The sequence below is a fragment of the Lactuca saligna genome, chromosome 1 (genome assembly GCF_052625555.1).
Source record: "Lactuca saligna cultivar CGN05327 chromosome 1, ASM5262555v1, whole genome shotgun sequence".
In the NCBI taxonomy this organism is placed as follows: domain Eukaryota; kingdom Viridiplantae; phylum Streptophyta; class Magnoliopsida; order Asterales; family Asteraceae; genus Lactuca; species Lactuca saligna.
Genome location: NC_136417.1, coordinates 22,757,792 through 22,775,962, shown reverse-complemented (window position 1 = coordinate 22,775,962; position 18,171 = coordinate 22,757,792). Strand labels below are relative to the sequence as shown.

General features: G+C 34.3%; 1 protein-coding gene and 2 pseudogenes across 2 annotated transcripts; 1 reads left to right on the top strand and 2 right to left on the bottom strand.

The window, feature by feature from the left end:
- Positions 1-8,295: 8,295 nt before the first annotated feature.
- Positions 8,296-10,203, bottom strand: LOC145028548 (aldehyde oxidase GLOX pseudogene; annotated as a pseudogene).
- Positions 10,204-10,205: 2 nt separating this feature from the next.
- On the bottom strand, positions 10,206-13,058 carry LOC145028555 (E3 ubiquitin-protein ligase RGLG2-like; annotated as a pseudogene). The gene is made up of 11 exons (XR_013676059.1): positions 12,816-13,058; positions 12,597-12,681; positions 12,369-12,509; positions 12,173-12,286; positions 11,940-12,037; positions 11,759-11,838; positions 11,569-11,673; positions 11,253-11,380; positions 10,870-11,029; positions 10,581-10,637; positions 10,206-10,476 (listed from the first exon to the last, which is right to left on the bottom strand). The product of XR_013676059.1 is annotated as an E3 ubiquitin-protein ligase RGLG2-like (transcript).
- Positions 13,059-14,204: 1,146 nt separating this feature from the next.
- On the top strand, positions 14,205-16,666 carry LOC145028541 (Rhodanese/Cell cycle control phosphatase superfamily protein). The gene is made up of 10 exons (XM_078977235.1): positions 14,205-14,455; positions 14,554-14,649; positions 15,067-15,174; positions 15,299-15,395; positions 15,537-15,576; positions 15,671-15,745; positions 15,866-15,953; positions 16,063-16,130; positions 16,261-16,333; positions 16,414-16,666. The coding sequence occupies exons 1-10, from the start codon at positions 14,297-14,299 to the stop codon at positions 16,495-16,497; spliced, it is 888 nt and encodes a 295-aa protein (XP_078833361.1). The 5' UTR covers positions 14,205-14,296; the 3' UTR covers positions 16,498-16,666.
- Positions 16,667-18,171: the final 1,505 nt, after the last annotated feature.

Genomic DNA, 18,171 nt, shown 5'->3' with positions numbered 1-18,171 from the left:
AGTTTTTTTGTATTCTGTGAAAGTTTTAAAATATGTATATCTATTTTGTTTGAAGTCGGATTGACATACGGTTTTTTCCAACTTGTAGTTTAGAGTTTGAATATAATTTTAGACTATAATTTTTGTCATTTTTGGTTTAATATTCAATGACTTACATTCCCTCGAAGTTGGGATATCAAAGCTGAAAATTTTCAACTTTTTAGCTATTTGTTTTTGTACTTTGTATTTTGTGAAAATGTAACACATGCATATCTCATTTGTTTAAAGTCGGATTGACATGCTTTTTTTTTTCCGGAGTGTAGTTTAGAGTTTGTATATGATTTTAAACTATAATTTTGCCAATTTTGGTTTCATATTCAATGATTTACAGTCTCCCGAAGTCGGGATATCAATATGAAAAATTTTAAAGTTCAACCCACTAAGTAGTAAGTAATTGCCAAAAAATTCTGGTTTTTTCGGTTTTAAACTCACTTTATCTGGTTCCAACCTACCCACTTTGATGTTTTCGGGGTTTCCAGTTCTAGACCCACTTTATTCGGTACCGTACCCTGAATCGAACCGAAATCGGTTCCTATATACCGGTCCAGTTTACGGTTCTACAAAATTCTGTTAATTAGTTTGGGTTTTTCGGGTCCGGGTCCATTCGGTCCGGATTTAGACCAACTTTCTGATGGGTTTTGGTGATAAGACATCCTATGTGCTCATACAAACCCTAATGCTTGGATCTAAGTTTCTCTATTGTACATGCTTTGAATCCAAGACTATAAACCCTAATCCTAGCATGCAAGTAATCATATTAACATAAGAATGAGTTTATAATGTTACCTTGATTGTTATGTAGCAATAACAATCCCAATCCCACCTTGAATTGACTTTGGAATGCTTAGAGTCACAAGTGTCACTCCTCTAATGGCTTACAAACACTAAGAGCAAATGGAGAAGGTATAAAGAGAGACGAGAGAGGTTAGAATTCGTCCTTAGGACTTCTTGGGAAGGGGATACACGAATTCATGAGCCAAGGGGTGTTTATATAGGTGTAGAGATAGGGTTTCAGTCATTATCCTTATCTAGTTGCTTATCCACAAAGCAACCCATAAGATAATCCTTGAATCCAGGGGCGGAGCCAGAAATTTTGGATAAGGGGGGCTTTATATATTAAAAATTGTTACCACAATTCACTTGTTTCCATCTATGGGATGAAGGGTGAAAGAATCTAAATTTACCTTTTATAAATTTGAAATATCATTTTTTCAGATTCAACACTAATCGGCTTTTTCATATTACTTTTTTTTTTTTAAGGTTATAGATATATATTATGAACATCTATATTAATATTATCACTAACAAGATGTGGTTGTAGGTCATGAGCATATTTTTTCTTTTGATAAAATGATTGCTAATGATTTACCCTATGATTATAAGAATTAAAAATCCAATTCGAATATTATTATTAAATACAAATTATATTGTTCAACGAAAATATTAATCACAAATTTTAAAAAACTTAAATATGTAATAACTAACAAGAATTGAATATTACCTTCTCTTGAAATTGAAGTGGGTAAAAAGAGAATGCCGATAAATTCAATTGAAGTAGCCTATGTGCTGATGATTTGTAATCGCCCTAGGTATGCAATTGTTTTTGTTACTGTATAGGGAAATTGTAATTGCACAATACATAAATAGGCTGTAGAATGGGCTATTGGGCTTATGATGGATTTCTATTGGGCTTAAACAATTAAACGGGGTTTATTAGTAAGAAACTAAGAAAGTAATATATACAATACAACTAATATAAGCAACATAAGAGAACATTAGGGGGGGGGGGGGGGGGGGCAGCGCACCTGCTAGTCCCCTGTTGACTCCGTCCCTGCTTGAATCCTTATCATAGTCGAATTCTAAGGCCTTATCACCTTAAATTCGTCCAACCTAATAATAAGATAATCCTTACTTTATTTTGTAACTATCACATAATTACAATTCAGCCCCTCTAGTTTAATTAATTACATTTGATCACAAAATTAATTCATAATCAATTATTGACCAATATTAATTAAACAAATATGATTTCTCCTTTAATATATTATTCTTATAACATATTAATAAATCATAATAATCTCTCCCTCTCTCTTTATTTATTTCTCCAATCAAGTTGCTTTGGTGAAAGCAACCCAAAAGGACCATGCACCATCAGGTCAAGTACATACCAAAATAGTTATGGACTTAGACACTAATCCAACAGTCTCCCACTTGGATAAGTCTAACAACTATTATGCGTATGACTTCAGATCCCGATCTGCAATCGTAGCTTTCCAAAGCCGCTGTCAACTCTGATCATATCAGATACGTGTGTCCTTAGATAAGGGATCATATATTCCTCCATTCTAGATATCATATGAGATATGATTTCAAATCATTCTCTTTGTACTACTTCTCGATTTCTGATTTATGACGACTGACTAATTGAACAAATCAAATTAGCCCTAGCCCGGCCGAGCATTTACGTTTGTCATCACTAAACCATCGAGGGGCCTAAAGATATCGCTTTTATCCTACCTTGGATAAAAGGAACGGATAAACTTTGATATAATGCTTGCTTGCACTCACTAACCAAATCGCACACAACAATATGTTTTATAGCACCAAGTTACTAGTGCGTTTACATATTATCAATGTGCAACCGATTAGCAAGATACAACTCACACATCTCGGTTTCAAGAATATAAGATGTTATCGTCTCACCAATCACTCGTGATACCATTCATGAGTAATCCAAGTGAGCGTGGGTTTAATCCAATGCTCAAATCATATTCGTAAGCACTCATGAACGTTGCAGCAAACATTTGCTTATGTCAAATACTCTTCTAGACAATCCACACACCAATTCACGACAGTCTTCATTTATATCTACTTCCAACATATGAACGACTGTGGTCCGTTCGAATAATTCGATTATTCTTAATAAACTCAATTATTCTGGAAGTCAAAACATGCAAGGTGAAACACAAGAATAATACTAATCACATATGGCCTCAAACCTTTGAGAATAAATAAAACACGTTTTATTTATCACCATATCGATTACTCATTATTTGTCGTTTCGGGTAATCAACTTCTTACTTGAATTATTACACTTGTCCCATGCTCCTAGCATGCACACAATGTTTACCTATGGTTGTTACTTTTGTGAAATAGACAAATTGAACACATTTCCAATCATTCTCATTTTACAACTCCAAATCCATTTTCTTAAGTGTAAGAATATCAAATTCTTGTTACTTATAGAATATACTAGATTCTAACACTTTATGCAACGATCCTTTTGTAATGTCACTGCACCAAAGTCTTAAAGACTATTGCCAATGATATTACAAAGTCCTCTAACGTAGATTGTTACAAGACAATTCTTTAGATATGATGTCTCTCACTCAAAGTACATTCCTTTGAACATCCTTTTGCATAAAAGTTTCTAATCTAGACATAGATTTTCAATATTTACTTCCCAATATGGACACGCTTCCATATGTTCCATATGACAACTTATTCTTAATAGAATCTTATCTATTCGTAATGATGTCGATATCGTCCATCCAATATGGAAACATTTCCATAATTTCCAATACTATACTTCCAACTACTTACAAGCGACCAATTCTCGTCGAACTTCGAATCGTCCTTTGATAGTTGTTTAATTATTTTAGTTAAAACCAATTCTAGTCCCTTTTCCCTCTAAATGCGCTGGACATTTGGAAAATTTTAGAATGGTCAAACATTAAAGCATTTGCAATCGATCCTATACCCGAAGCGTATGGGACATGACGCACAATGTTTTATTTTCTATGTTCTCAAAATTCGAATTGTGAAGAGGAATGCCGTAATCATAATCAAAATTTTAAGAACACACTATGTACCTTTGACTAAATTTATTAACATCCCACAACCTAATCCTTTAGATTTGAAATGAAGCATAATATTCTCTCCCTTAATTATAGCAAAACAACTATTCCATCCTTACGACTTTGCAAAGAATGACTCTTGTTTTCTATAATTAATATTGCCAATTTGCAATACTTTCCATAATAATCATACAATCATAACTTTTATGCTCCCACTATCATGATGATTACTATAAAACATAAGACTTATGCTCCCACTAGCTTCGACATGTATTCAAAACATCTTAACTTCCAGAAAAACAATACTTATTGAATTTCTTAAGTCCATGTTTCTAATACTTAGTGCTTTGATAATCTTTTATCAAGGCTTCTTGAACTTATACACCTTTACCTTAGATAGTTTATATGTGCGTCTAAACATTTAAGACTAATTGCCAAACCTCACAATTCAAATCATGGAAAGGGATACCGTAACCATAATTGAATTCGAGAATGCAATTTTACAATCACTATCTTCTTAAAATCTTTCTTAGTGAAAGCATTTCCTCACAATCATTTTCATGAAGGAGGAAATCTTATGACACTTAGATTTAAACGGTGTATGTGTTCCTATCCAAGTGAATTTGTTAAAACCAAAGTTTAAGACAAATTCAAACTCATATGGACCGAACTTTCTTAATCTTGATTTCTTGCCTTATGGTAGCACAGCTGCCCACCACGTCTTCCAAGTAGTTAAGCAGCTCACCCTTTCCTATCAATGTACCTTTCATTGATTAAGGTGCCTTGCCTTTTATGCGTTCAAAATGAGAACTCATAGGACTCATATGCATAATTAACTCAATTGGAACGGCACAGAAAAAATAAAATAATAATGTCAACACGATAGGTTGTAAACCTCAACTCGTGTGCTAGTGATGATTGATAAGATTTATTTGATTTGTTCTTGAAACTCTTCAAGACCATTAAGACTCCCACTGACTCCTTGACATATAAGATTCTCTTGTCAATTAACATTTCTTGACAAACAAATATTCAAGAGTTAATATAGCTTTTATCAAAACACTTCATAAATTGGTCCTAGTTGATCTTTGTCTTCTTGAAGACATCACAACTTTCCACATTTGATGAATGTTATAAACCTTTTAATACTTTTCACTCATTGTCACAATCTTAACTTTAAGACTTTTTATTGGAATGAAGTATGATTGACTTCTTGATTTAACCATTTCTTCAATTCTTGAATCCTCTTCTTAGACATACAATTGTACTAAGACTTACTTAGAGGATCAATTGAGATATGGTTCTTAATCATTAAGACCCATTATAAAGCATAAAAGCTACTCTCCCCTCTTCTTAGAATGGAGAAACTTTTATCTTTCTGCCTACTTGATTCTTCTTATTCGTTCTACTATTGATCTAAACCCTTTAATCAATTCAGAATTACACTTAATCTTGTAAGTGTAATCATATTTACTAAACCTTTAGTAAATCATGACGAATATCTTTGTTACTCTTATGGTGAACTTGATCAACACACAACTTTGTGTACTTGATCTCCTAGTCCTTCACTTGACACTTTGTCAACGAATTTGTCTAATTTCCAAATATGAAATTTCTCATTCATCATGCAACCAAGTTGCGTGATTCCAAATTTCAGTCCAATTGAAATTTGGGCGATGAGAAACTCTCCCTATTTGGTAAATTCTCGATATTTCCATAAATGACATAACTAAGAATCATATCCATTAGTTGTAGAAATATGCAAACATCAATTTTCATAATGATTTCATTGCAAGGAAGTAAACAAATAAATAAGTCAAAATTTATTTTATTTATAAAAGCAGTGGAAAAACATTCGTCCTTACAATGCAAAATCTATCGAAAACTATGTAAAAGGAAAATTTTCTAACAACTCTATCATAACTATCTAAGCTCAAAATCCAATCTTCAAGTCCATGCGATCAAGATCCATCTCTTGTGATTAGATTCATCTTGCTCTCTTATCAAGCTTCCTTTCTTTTCACCGATCCTTTAAAACATTCAAATGCAATCTTATCACATCATGTATTAAGAATCAATGAATAGGAACTTAACGGAGTTAGATAGTGGATTTTACCTGAAGCGTAGTCATACTTTTGACTCTCCCATCTCTTAGATCTCTTAGGTAAATAGGGCAACTTCGTCTCCAATGCCCCTTCTCTTGGCAATAAAAGCAAATTGACTCTTTTGGAACAGGGCATGGAACTACTTCAGACATCGCCTTTCTCTTATGATCAAACTTTTTGATCATAGCATGTCTTTCGTTGTCATTGTCTATATCCATAGAGGTCTCGAAGGTAGATTCACCAATCAACTTTGCTTTTCTATTGCGCCAAATCATTGCTGATTCAGCAGCAATAAGCATATAGTTGAGATCTATAAGGGTCACGTCGTAGTTCATCATATAGTACTCTCTTACGAACTCACTATATGAGTTGGGAAGTGACTGAAGAACCCAATCAACAACCATTTCCTCACAGATAACGGATCCCAACATTCTTAACTTATCAATGTGTGACTTCATCCCTAGGACGTGTGCACACACGGACTTTCCTTCTTTATGTTTACTTGCCAAAAGGGCTTGAGTGAGCTTGAACTTTTCAAGCCTTCGAACTTGTGGGTTAGGGAGAATAATAGGAGGAGGAGGAGGAAGTGAAGCATGATTTCTTGTTCCTTGATCGAATCGAGGAATATCATCTTCATGTGGAATGCTTGTTCCACGAGATTTGGGAAGACCATAGTTGTCGAACTTTGACATCTACAAAACGGGAGAAAACGAAATTCAAGTTAGTTGATCGATTGAGTCCTTAGTAAATCACCCAAATGAGATACTAAGGCTAGGACCCAACACAATACGCTACAACCTAGAAGAGGGATGCCGTAATCTAGTTGCAGAATATTTGAAGGTAAGTGAATGACGATTCACTAATTTCCACCATGAAAAACGAAAAAGAAATTTAAGTTTTAAATCTATGAAAACTCCTAGATCCTTTGAGATTCATTGAACATTTCAATGGCATGTTTAAATCTCGATATGCCCCTCTTGTTTGTGACTGGGATGCCGAGGATCACAAAGCGGGTGTGAATAACCATGCAAACTTACATGGTGCCCTCACATGTTACAATCACTTATTCGATGTGCCGGTAAATCACACACGCTCCACCGAACTATGACAAACATTGAGTCACCCTTTACTACCTTTGCTTAGAACCATTTAGTGTGCCAGTAAACCACACACGCTCCACTAACATCTTCGCAAGGGAACAAAGTGTAATTTCATGGAATTGCATCAATTCACTTTTGCCTAAGTAACTAAGATTGGGAATTAGAAAAACATTTAGTTACTTTAGTAATTCATTATACTTATAATGGAAGGTTTCGTCCTATCCTACTCGTTCGGCTAACGACCCTCCACTCTCCACTAGTTAAGAGTGCGGTGGGTAAGAGTGGATACCCATTCAATCGCCATATTATAGACAATTTCCTTAAACACCCCTTATAGACCAGCTTCGTAAATGATGCCTACTAACGGTAAGACTGACTTTTAGTCATATATATATATATATATATATATATATATATATATATATATATATATATATATATATATATAATGGAATTTTTTTGTTCAAATCTAACAAACACACACTCGCATGCAAATCTAAATTTTTTTGATGAACTTATTTTTCAAATCTAGTTGTTCTTGGAAATGTTCAATTTGAGTTGAAGGGTTGAAGAATTTCTTGAGGAAAACACATGAATCTAGGTGTTTTTTGTTTATGTATATGTTTTTTTTAGTGTTTTTGGTAGGAGACTCGTCGGAAAAGATGATCGGAATCTCACCGTAGCTCACAAAAACATCAGAAACCGGCTAATCCTCAGATAGTAGGTCATAAGGATGTTTTTTTGAATAGTTTAACAAGTTTAATGGAAAAATTTAGACAAAAACAAAATCAAAGACTAAATATACACAAACCTAAAAATATATTACTTTTTAAGTCTTTTAATTCGTTATGAAACCACTTCCTATAGAAATTGATATTCATACGTAAAGGTAAGATAATAAAAAATACGCATGACCACTTATTTAATATTCTTATACCTTCTCATATAAGACAAAAAAAATACAGCCGAAAATAGTAATATTAAAACAAAAAAGTATTATATTAATTGGAGAGTTTGAATGGGCATTTACCTGGTTAAGCATGACCAAACGAAGTCAATGCCGTTTGCTTAGATTACATCTTTTATTTGTATAAAAAAAAAGTTATGAATTTTCTTTTATTTAATCTTTAATAAACTAAAATCTAAATGTAATTTAAACTTTTATAAATAACAGTTGTATTAAATATGACGACATAACTAAATCATCAATATAATCTTCACATTTTTTTAATAACACAAAAATTAAAATAATGCAACATTTGAATACACTTAACTCTTCTGACCCCCCTACAAAATATTTGTTTAAACATTAAAAAGAAAGTTTGATGAGTTTCTGTTGAAATAAGAGGAAAATGGGTAGCGACATTTTACCCACAAACCTAAAGTATCCTAAGCCACGAAGATCTACTAGGAACACCACCGTTAACCACCGTCAACATATAAAATCCCGGTGGTGCAACATAAATCGAAGGAGGAGCCACCACACTCGCCTGAACCCTATCTTGACCACCACCACTCTCCAAACCCAAACACTCAAGTCTCAACATTCTCTGATTCATCGATAACGAGTGTGTCGTAAACGGTGGTGCATATGCCACCACACTCAAATTCCCGGAATCATTCGTGAGGCCAAAAGTAACATTAAAAATGCGACCGTTTTCCACACCGTGGGCTTTTCGTGGGTAAATGACCATTACGTCCTTTGGCCGGAGATCATCAAACTGTGGGTCCATGTAGTCCGGGGTTAGGGCTTGTAGCCGGAGCTCAGTCGGGTGAGTCACACCGTGCATGATGTACCGGTTATTCGGGTTCCCTCCGGCCACCAAGATCCGCCCGTCCGGTAACAACACTGCTGACGAATGATACAACCGTGCGATTTTTGTTTTCTTTAAGGTTTGAAACCGTTTTCCTGGCCCATTGTCCGGTTTATAAAGATACGGTTCGAGAGCCGGATCCGATGCGGTACCCCATCCAGCGCACCCTCGTTTTGCACCGTTGATTATCAAGATATCACCGGTCGGTAATACCAACATGTCGCTCATGATCCGTGGGCCCGGCATGTTCTCCATCCGCCACTTGTGGCGGTTTCCGGTGATCACCATTCTTCCACAAGAACGCAATCCCGTCAGATAACGCCGCCGTTGAGCGGCGGTGTAGGACCCACGGGCTGCACCACCGCATACCATAACTTCAACTTTACCGAAATTGTCGTTGTAGTCTAAAGGAAGAATTACGGAAGAGCCTGTGCTCGGGTAACTGCGGGCCCCGTTTCCCGGGATTTTTGGGAAGTTTTTTACGACTTTACGTTTTTTATAATCGAAAAGAATCGAATCCCGATTAGCAAAAATGAATAAATGTCCATTGTTTGATAAGTGTAAAATCGGGTATAAATTGTTCCCTTTTGAATTTCGCTCAAATGTACGATGTAAAAACGGGAGATCATATGGTTTACTCGAAGTTTTAGGGACAAATTCGTAACTAAACGCCGATTGTCCCCCGACAACTATAACACTGTTTTCCTTTGGAAGAGATAAACTCGAAGCATACCATCGCCTAACAAACATCTCCTTTTTTGATTCCATCCAATCACATCCGTTATTTTGACACGGTTTATAATACCGGATCTTTTTCGACCCGGATCCGTTTCCACCCGTTTGCAGTAAAGTTCCATTACTCAAAAACGAGCCCGATGAGCACCACGTGTCTGTTGCAAGATGTAGGGCCCTCACTTTGTTTTTCACTATATTATATTCCACCGAGTGTGCGTAACACGAAGACTCCCGGGACCCACCCCGGGCCTTACACTTTCGTAAACGGTACTGAGACGGACCCGCATTAGTTTGATCAAATATAACAACTTTATTGTGGTGAGTGACTGCCATGTGCATTGCTACCACACCCGTGTTGTTCATCAGAAGATTCCAATTCCACCCGTGTTGATTGGACTTTGACCGGGTCGGGTTGGACCCGGTCTGACCCAGTTCATGTGGACGTTTACTACATATAACGCAATTCAAAAGTAAAAGAAAAAGTATGAAGCATTCTAGTGGTTTACACGAGGCCCGTGTCCCACCCATGGGAGTATTGATAATAATCTTGAGGGATTAGGGTATGGTATTTGTAGAGTGAAATTAATTATATGAATTTATTTTGGTTAAAGAAATGCATATGATACATCCTAAAGTTATGCAACTAATTTACAAGATCACAACAAAAGCTTACCCTAAGATTTTGCAATTTTTTTGGGGGGTATTGGAGAGAAAGAATATGAACAAAAAATATGGTGGCTGGTGTTTAATAAAGCTTGATTCTGGTGTGTATGTGACTCCTACAAATAGGGCAAAGTTGAAGGTCTGTGCCACATTCGCAACATGTCTGAAAATATTAAAAGGAAAGAAATCATGAGTTAATTTACTTAAATGTTTATTAATTTGTATTTCATTATTTTGTAGGTTTATATATATTTGTGGAAAATGTACCTGATGCCCACAGTCGAAAGCCATGTCCTTCCGAGCAGTTATACAGATGGGACAAAGCTGCAAAGAATTTGTAACTTAAAGGTGTAATCTTGGGTAAAATTAGTTCACCAATAAATTCTTTTTCTCTTTATATGTATTTAATCATAGATTTTATTGCAAAAGTATAGGACATTTCATACTCATATTAGTTGTAACACAATATTTTAGGAAACTAATTAAAAAAATTGAAAATGGTTTTATTTGTTTTTTAAAAGAATAGAAAAGCGGGTATGTTTATAGATTGACTTACATTATTATATGAGGTAGAAGTCCCATGGTAACTTGTGTGAGTTGATGATGTTTCTCTTGCTTTGACAGTTGGTTGGAAAGTAGTGGATCGTGAATGATTTGGTCCACCATAACGTGGTGGTGGAAGCAAAATCCTATCTATAGCATTTCCTCTATGAGCACTGAGAGAGTACAAGAAATAGCAATGTACTTTTATTTATTTGTTTATTATATTTATAGTATATGAAATCTACCCAAATATAGCATCCTACTATAAAAATTCTAATCAATTATCTCAATGATAATTGCTTTGAATTTATATGATGTTGCTATAATTGGGTAGAACTTTCGAAGTACAATGATGTAATAGGAATAAATGATAAAGAGTTTTGAGAAGTCACCCACCCTAGTATGTTGAGCTCAAGTGTTGCTTTATATTGTGAAGGTATCTCCATCAAGGCTAAAAGAGCAAACTCTGCTTCCTTCCTAGATGAATCCATGTTCATCGACATAATTTTTGTGAAATTTACAAACTAAAAAATCGACAAAACAAGTAAATATTCAGAATGGTAAAATGGAAGGAAAAAATAAATGAGTAGAAATTTATAAAAAGTTAGGACTCACTCATTTCACTAACTTTATTTATTAAGTTATTCTTTTTACATTAAGTAAAAGAGAAATATTTGTAAAATGGAGTATTATATAAATAAATAAAACTTGCCTGGAAATTGTCAAAAGCCCGAGCAGGAATATTGTCGTCAAATTCCTTCATTATGTCCCATGGTCCATCTCCAGCCCAACTAATACTATTGACAATGGATACTCGTTATAAAAAAAAAATAATAATAAGTTTGTTTAGTACTTGTCAAAGATATGTGAAAACCTAAAAAAATGGATTGTTTTAAATGTACCTAGCTTTCACAATAACATCAACAGTTCTCCTTTCCTGTGGACTTAGTTGACCATGGTCAGTATCAACACTTCTTGTGACCTGTATGCAAAGGTGCATTTTAGCAATATAGATGGGTGCACAATAGTGGTAACCAAATAGTTGAAAGTTAGAAAATGAGCATCTTTTTTAATCAAGATTACCTGCCCATCGGCAATGATCAACAAGACATGATATGGACCACCACTTTGTTCAACAATGGTAATTGCCATTTCAATGATAGGGGCAAATGATGTGGGTCGTGTTTGGATGCAGAAAGGAAGTTCACCACTCTTAATTTTCACAAGAAAGCTTTATGTAAGAAAACATAAATTGGGGTGTTTAATTACAGTTATATAAATTATTGTATACAAAACTAATAAAGTGTAATTTCAACCTGCAAGCCGCAATTGAGGAACTAATTCTCTATAACGTCTCAAAACATCTTCAAATCCATCACAAAATTTGGCATCCGGGTAGAAACTAAACACCTCTTGATCATGAGTTGAAGCTATCAAATCACAAAATCACATATAAGTAGCATTAACTTTGAACAGTTCACACAAATTTAACCATAAATTTTTATTTAATACCATCTCCAAATCCAAAACAAGGAGTTAAATTATCCTCATCAAAGGAAGCTAATGTCCTTCCAATTATTGATATTGCTTCTTCATAAGGGTTCATATCAATTCCAAGGTGATGTAAGCTTCTTCGATGAAAAGACCTTGCACCTAATAACAATCGATGTTACAAAAATAAAATTATTCTAAATAAGCTCCAAAAATGTATATATGAAAAAGTCCAAGATTAAACTCAACCTGTCCACTTGTTGCTCTTGGTAAAATCTACACCAACAATCAAATGTGAAGACTCCAAATCAGCGCGTGCTAGAGCATCAGTAACCTGAGTAAAGTAAAAATAATGAGTTAATTTTTTTTACGGGTAATAGTAATGTACTTTATTTAAAAAAAAAGCCATAATAGCCATAACCTTTTCCTCTGTGAGAGAAGTTTAAGTTAAAATAATGATAATGTTACCTGCTCTAAGTTGTTGTAATTATCATCTATTCTGGAGTATTTTCTCTCAAGATTCTTCTTAACTGTAGGAGCTTGATCACGATAGCTTTGATAAGGTGAAGGGTAAGCATATGATTGGGTCACTGGTGGTTGAGGAAATGGCGATTGAGGATATAGTGATTGTGGATAAGCCCATGGATTTGATGTCAAGCTATACGATGAATCCTTCCTTGAAACAGCCCTCTTTGAAAATTTGCAACCCATTAACTCTTAAAACACAAAATTAAACACCAAATTTTGAGTATCACTGATAACTGCAACAAAAGGAGACAATCAATTGAAGAAGAATCGTTGTCTAAGTTGTTGTAATCGGTAGAAAAAGTGAATTGCATACTGAAATATAAAAACCGAACTTTCCTAAAAACGTTGATCACTGCATTAAAATTCCTAACAAGTTCAACAAAAAGGAACGAAACAGTGTCCAGTTCGACCCAAATTCACCGCAGTTTTACTTTTAAAAAGTCAATTCAAAAGTCAAAGTCTTCGCTCTTGTGTTCTGATAAAACACACATAAACACAAAATTAAACACGAAATTGAGAATTGTGATCGATAAAACAGTAAAGCATACATCAACAAAACTACATAGAATTCATCCACAAAGACACTGATCTGGAAATGAAATTTTCGCTTCAACTATATATATATATATATATATATATATATATATATATACACATATACATACGAACGAAGTCAAATTTACTGAAGAAAACACTCAAACAGGCGTTACCGAAAGCAGTACGAATTAATTGAACAAGAATTAATGTTAAGTTGTTATAATCCGTAGAGAATTGAGTAACCTACTGTGGAATAGAAGCGGCGCTGGAAAGGGTTGGTGGTTGCAGGTGAAAATAGAGTGAAACGTGGCAATGGAATCAGATTTAAATATATAACGAGTCCATAAGAATCAGAGAAAATCTGCAACGTTTTCCCCTTGAGAGTTCGATTCCACCACGTTTTGTGTGTTTCTTTGCAATCACTTCGTCTGACACGTAACACATGATGTTGATTGATTGCAAAATAGATATAAATAGTTATTTTTTAACTTTTTTTTCTTTCATAAGTGATAACCATCAACTTTGTATTAATGTATTTAGCTTACTATAAAATCACTATTTCTTTATATGAACCAAAACTGCATAAAATGAAACTAACAGGACTGCATGTGCAAAAAAACTCAAAAAGTTGTATCAAAACTGCAACAGAATGAAACTATGAGGACATTATGTGCAAAACATTCCAACAGTTGGAGCAAAATTGCAACGTTTATCAAACTGCCAGGACATTTTTGTAATTGACTTCAAAACACTAAAAAAGTGTCGAAATAATTCAGGAAAATAAACAGATCAGCATATCCGGGTTTAGCATATCCGTTAGAGATATTTGGTTCACCGGATAAATCATCAAATTCTCACTCTGCTATCTTTTTATTTCCACAACGATGGAGGTTCTTGGTGTGTCAGTTTCACCTCTCACCTCAACGCCCTCTAATCCCAGGAACTATCAGCATTACAGTAACCACCGATTCGGAAAAACCCATTTCTTCAACCCGTCATCTTTGAAACACAAACCCCTTCACCAAATTCAGTTTAAGTCCAGCGTATGTTTGTGCTCCATTATCGATTTTCTCGCAATTTACAACTTCCAGGCTCTTATGAAAATTGTATCTTGAGTATTTCTATTGTTTGAAAATTCCAGTGCAAGGGGATCATAAAAGCGCAAGCAGTCGATGAAGATTACGAGTTAAAGCAAGTGAAAGATATGGCTGCAGCCAGGAAGAGATGGGAGGCCCTGGTATTTCCACTGAATTCACTTCTTACAAAATTTTTAGTTCAAAATTGCGAAATTTGTATGAAGAGTTTCGTTAAGGGTTCTTATATACTATGATGTTGTTGCATAGTTTGTGGAAGATTGGCATCGTAGGTCAGTTATCGCATTCAGAATTGCATCTTTGTATGAAGATTTAGGTTGAGGGTTCATATGCATACCTTAATGTCTTCCCCTGTTTGTATGCAAAACATGTGTAAAGATTTTAGATAAGAGTTCTTGGATACTCAAGCTTTTGTGGGTCCTATTTATGAATTACTATTACATTCTCAAAGCCAACGATGGTAGGTGGTGATAAGAACGTGCAATACTTCTCTTGTTAATTAATCTTCCATTAACTTCAACTCAAAGTGTTTGTTTCATTTTCCCACATGTTTATCGTAGGTAAGGGAAGAGAAAGTGAAAATGCTTACACCAAAGGAAGCTGGATACGCCATTCAACTTTCTGGCAAAACTTTACTTGATGTTCGTCCATCTACAGAGCATGAAAAGGTGAACAAAGTTCATATATGATATATCCATTCTTCATCATCATCATATACACATGATATACAAGTAGCTAAAGTTAAATTTCAAAAGCAACATTATTATTTTCTTGTTGTTGATTGTTTTGAAGGCATGGGTTAAAGGGTCAGCTTGGATCCCAATCTTTGATGTCGATACTCAGTTTAATGCTGGAACTCTTTCACGGAAGGTCACAAGTTACATGATGGGTACCCATTTAATCAGCTTTGTCAACGATCACATTTAGTCAACTAATCAGTTTATGGGCAAATTAGTAATTTTAGTGAGGAAAGTTGGTTAAGTTTGTTATTTGTAGGTGCTTATTACCTATATTTCTTGTATGACAACAGGAGGTTGGTGGAGTGGCGTGCCTACATTATCTTATGATAAGTATGTGTTGAGTTGTTTGTAACCATGTATAATAATATATAATCAATCTTGAAAAATATAATCTTTTTGTTACAAAATTTTCTCTTTTCAACAGACAATTTGTTTCAAAAGTCATGGAGAAATTCCCAAAAGATACAGACCTTATTGTCGCATGCCAAAAGGGATTAAGGTGAACGTCTTTCTAGAACTCATGTCATGGAGTTTTATACCGTTTATTTGATTTATGCTAAGCAAGAATAATTATTTATACCATTTATCTGATATTTTACGTATTGCTAAATTATTGTAGATCTTTAGCTGCCTGTGAGCAACTATACAATGCTGGTTATACAAACATTTTCTGGATTCAAGGAGGTCTAGAAGCTGCTGAAGAAGAGGTAAATTATAATCCTTAATTTCAAAGCAAGATAAACACTTTAGTCCTGTTTTTTTTTTCCTTACTAAAAAGCATGATTTGGTAGTGTAATTAAGTCTTGTTTGATGCAGGATCTTGAAAGGGAAGGTCCTCAGCCCTTTAAGCTTGCTGGAATTGGTGGAGTTTCAGAGTTTCTTGGGTATAAATTACTATCAAACATCATCTCATTTTTTAAAAACTTTTCCTTTTAAATAAATGCTATAAAACAAGAATTTGATCATATTGTGGAATACTTGTCCAGTTTTCTGAATAAATATAAATATATGCAGTTGGACTGATCAACAAAGAGCTCAAGCTGCAAAGGAGGGCTGGGGTTACAAGCTAATGTTTTCTGCTCGATTGGTAACAAGTTTAATTTCAATCTTTTTCCAAACACATTTCACTCAACTATACTTTATAAACTAAACATTTCTACTTCATAGGTGGGGGTTGTTATTGCTGCTGATGCATTGTTTATTGGGGTCCAGCAACTCTCTCATTATCTTCAAGATATAAGGGCTAACTAAAGATCCATTTTTTTTTTTTTCGTTCAAAGATTATAGATTTCATAGGCGCTTTTTACAATTCTTGTATAATTTTCATGAGGTGATTATACTGCTATTGCCTCGCTAAATTTTGTCTATAAACCGGAACTATGTATGTGTGTATAATTTAGGCCATGTTTTTTTCTTCTTCCATGAAGTGTTAAAGTGTGGATAAATAGAAGGATAAAATGTCATTTCCATCTACAAATTATATAAGGTTCGGACTTGATAAGGAAAACCATTTTCCTGATTTCTAGATTTAGTAATAAAGAAACGTACGCTTTCTTGCAAGCATATTATGTGTAGAAAGCAACCAATCGGGTGTGATATAGTGTGCATTGAGCCTGATGAAAGGTGACCCAAGATTCTGAAAGAAAAAAAAAAGAAAGAAATTGCAAAGGTTATGAGAATGAATGCATATTAAGAAAGTGGGGGAAGGATCTTATACAAGCTTTATGTAGATTTTTCATCGTAAATATATAGAATAGTGTCAATTCATTTAATAGATAGGTTTCTTTCATTTGTATAAATCTCTTTACTTATGTAGTTCTCTCTTGTAACATTTTCATATATCCCTGCCTAATAAAAGAGTAGCAAGTTTGCCACGTGTCAATCATTAGAGGTTGAAATTAATTATTTATCACTTGTTAGTCTTTGGTTTTTCCTCATTAATTACATTTCCACTAATTCACTCCTCCATTTTACATGGATGAAACACGTCAATTGATTTGTAATATCTGTTGCCTAATTTATTACAATAAATATTTAATTTATTTTATAATCGTGGTTCCCACGGGTATTAACTAGTAGTAATATAATTAGCTTTTCCATTTAGCTTGTTCTTCTTACAATCTTACTTGATTTACTTTGTTAGTTTACCTTATGTGTTCCTCATTTGGGCTGACTTAGTTTGAGGACTATGTGGAGACAAGCCCATAACACCTAGCGAGGACATGAGCTTCGGAATTTTGACTTTGTTTTTGTAGGTGTTCTTCCATTTCCCTTTACTCTTTTTACCAATATAGGCAATTGTACTTTATTTTTATTTCATCATGGTGGCAACATGCTTACATTTCTTTGTAGTTTATAGCAACATGTAACCCATTGTATCAATACACATATGTTCCTTACATATTATAGCAACATAACTATTTATTCATAATAGCAATATACTTACATTTTGTACACATAACAACTAACAAATAAAGTACAATGCCTATAATAGAGACATACTTACATATTTTATATATAAAAATATTTAAGTATGTTGAGATATGACATAGCCTTAGGAGGTCGGGTTACACTCAGTATGCTCCCTGTCGGCTGCCACCCCAGATCTAGAATCCGCATCTCATATCTTGACAAGTTGGAATTATTTTCATGCAAAAACATGTGCTCGATACATCCGGATCACCCACCTACCGATGCTTAGTAGTGTTAAGGCCATACTACTTGATCATCGCCCCATTATACGAATCCCACAATATACCAAAATAACATAATTGTTATTATACCTAACATTGTTAATTATAAGCATCTTTGAGACCCCTTATTAGTGGTGTTACTTCCATTGCATAATAGTCTCAAACAAAATAAATTCTCATAAAACTATTGTAGGAATGAAACAAAAATAACATAAGCATTTTAACAATAGAA

Excerpts from the sequence above, each read along its gene's own strand:
- LOC145028541 (XM_078977235.1), top strand. The coding sequence starts at position 14,297 with ATGGAGGTTCTTGGTGTGTCAGTTTCACCTCTCACCTCAACGCCCTCT. Across the intron at positions 15,175-15,298 it reads CATCTACAGAGCATGAAAAG|GCATGGGTTAAAGGGTCAGC; the intron begins GTGAACAAAGTT and ends ATTGTTTTGAAG. Across the intron at positions 15,954-16,062 it reads TAGAAGCTGCTGAAGAAGAG|GATCTTGAAAGGGAAGGTCC; the intron begins GTAAATTATAAT and ends TGTTTGATGCAG.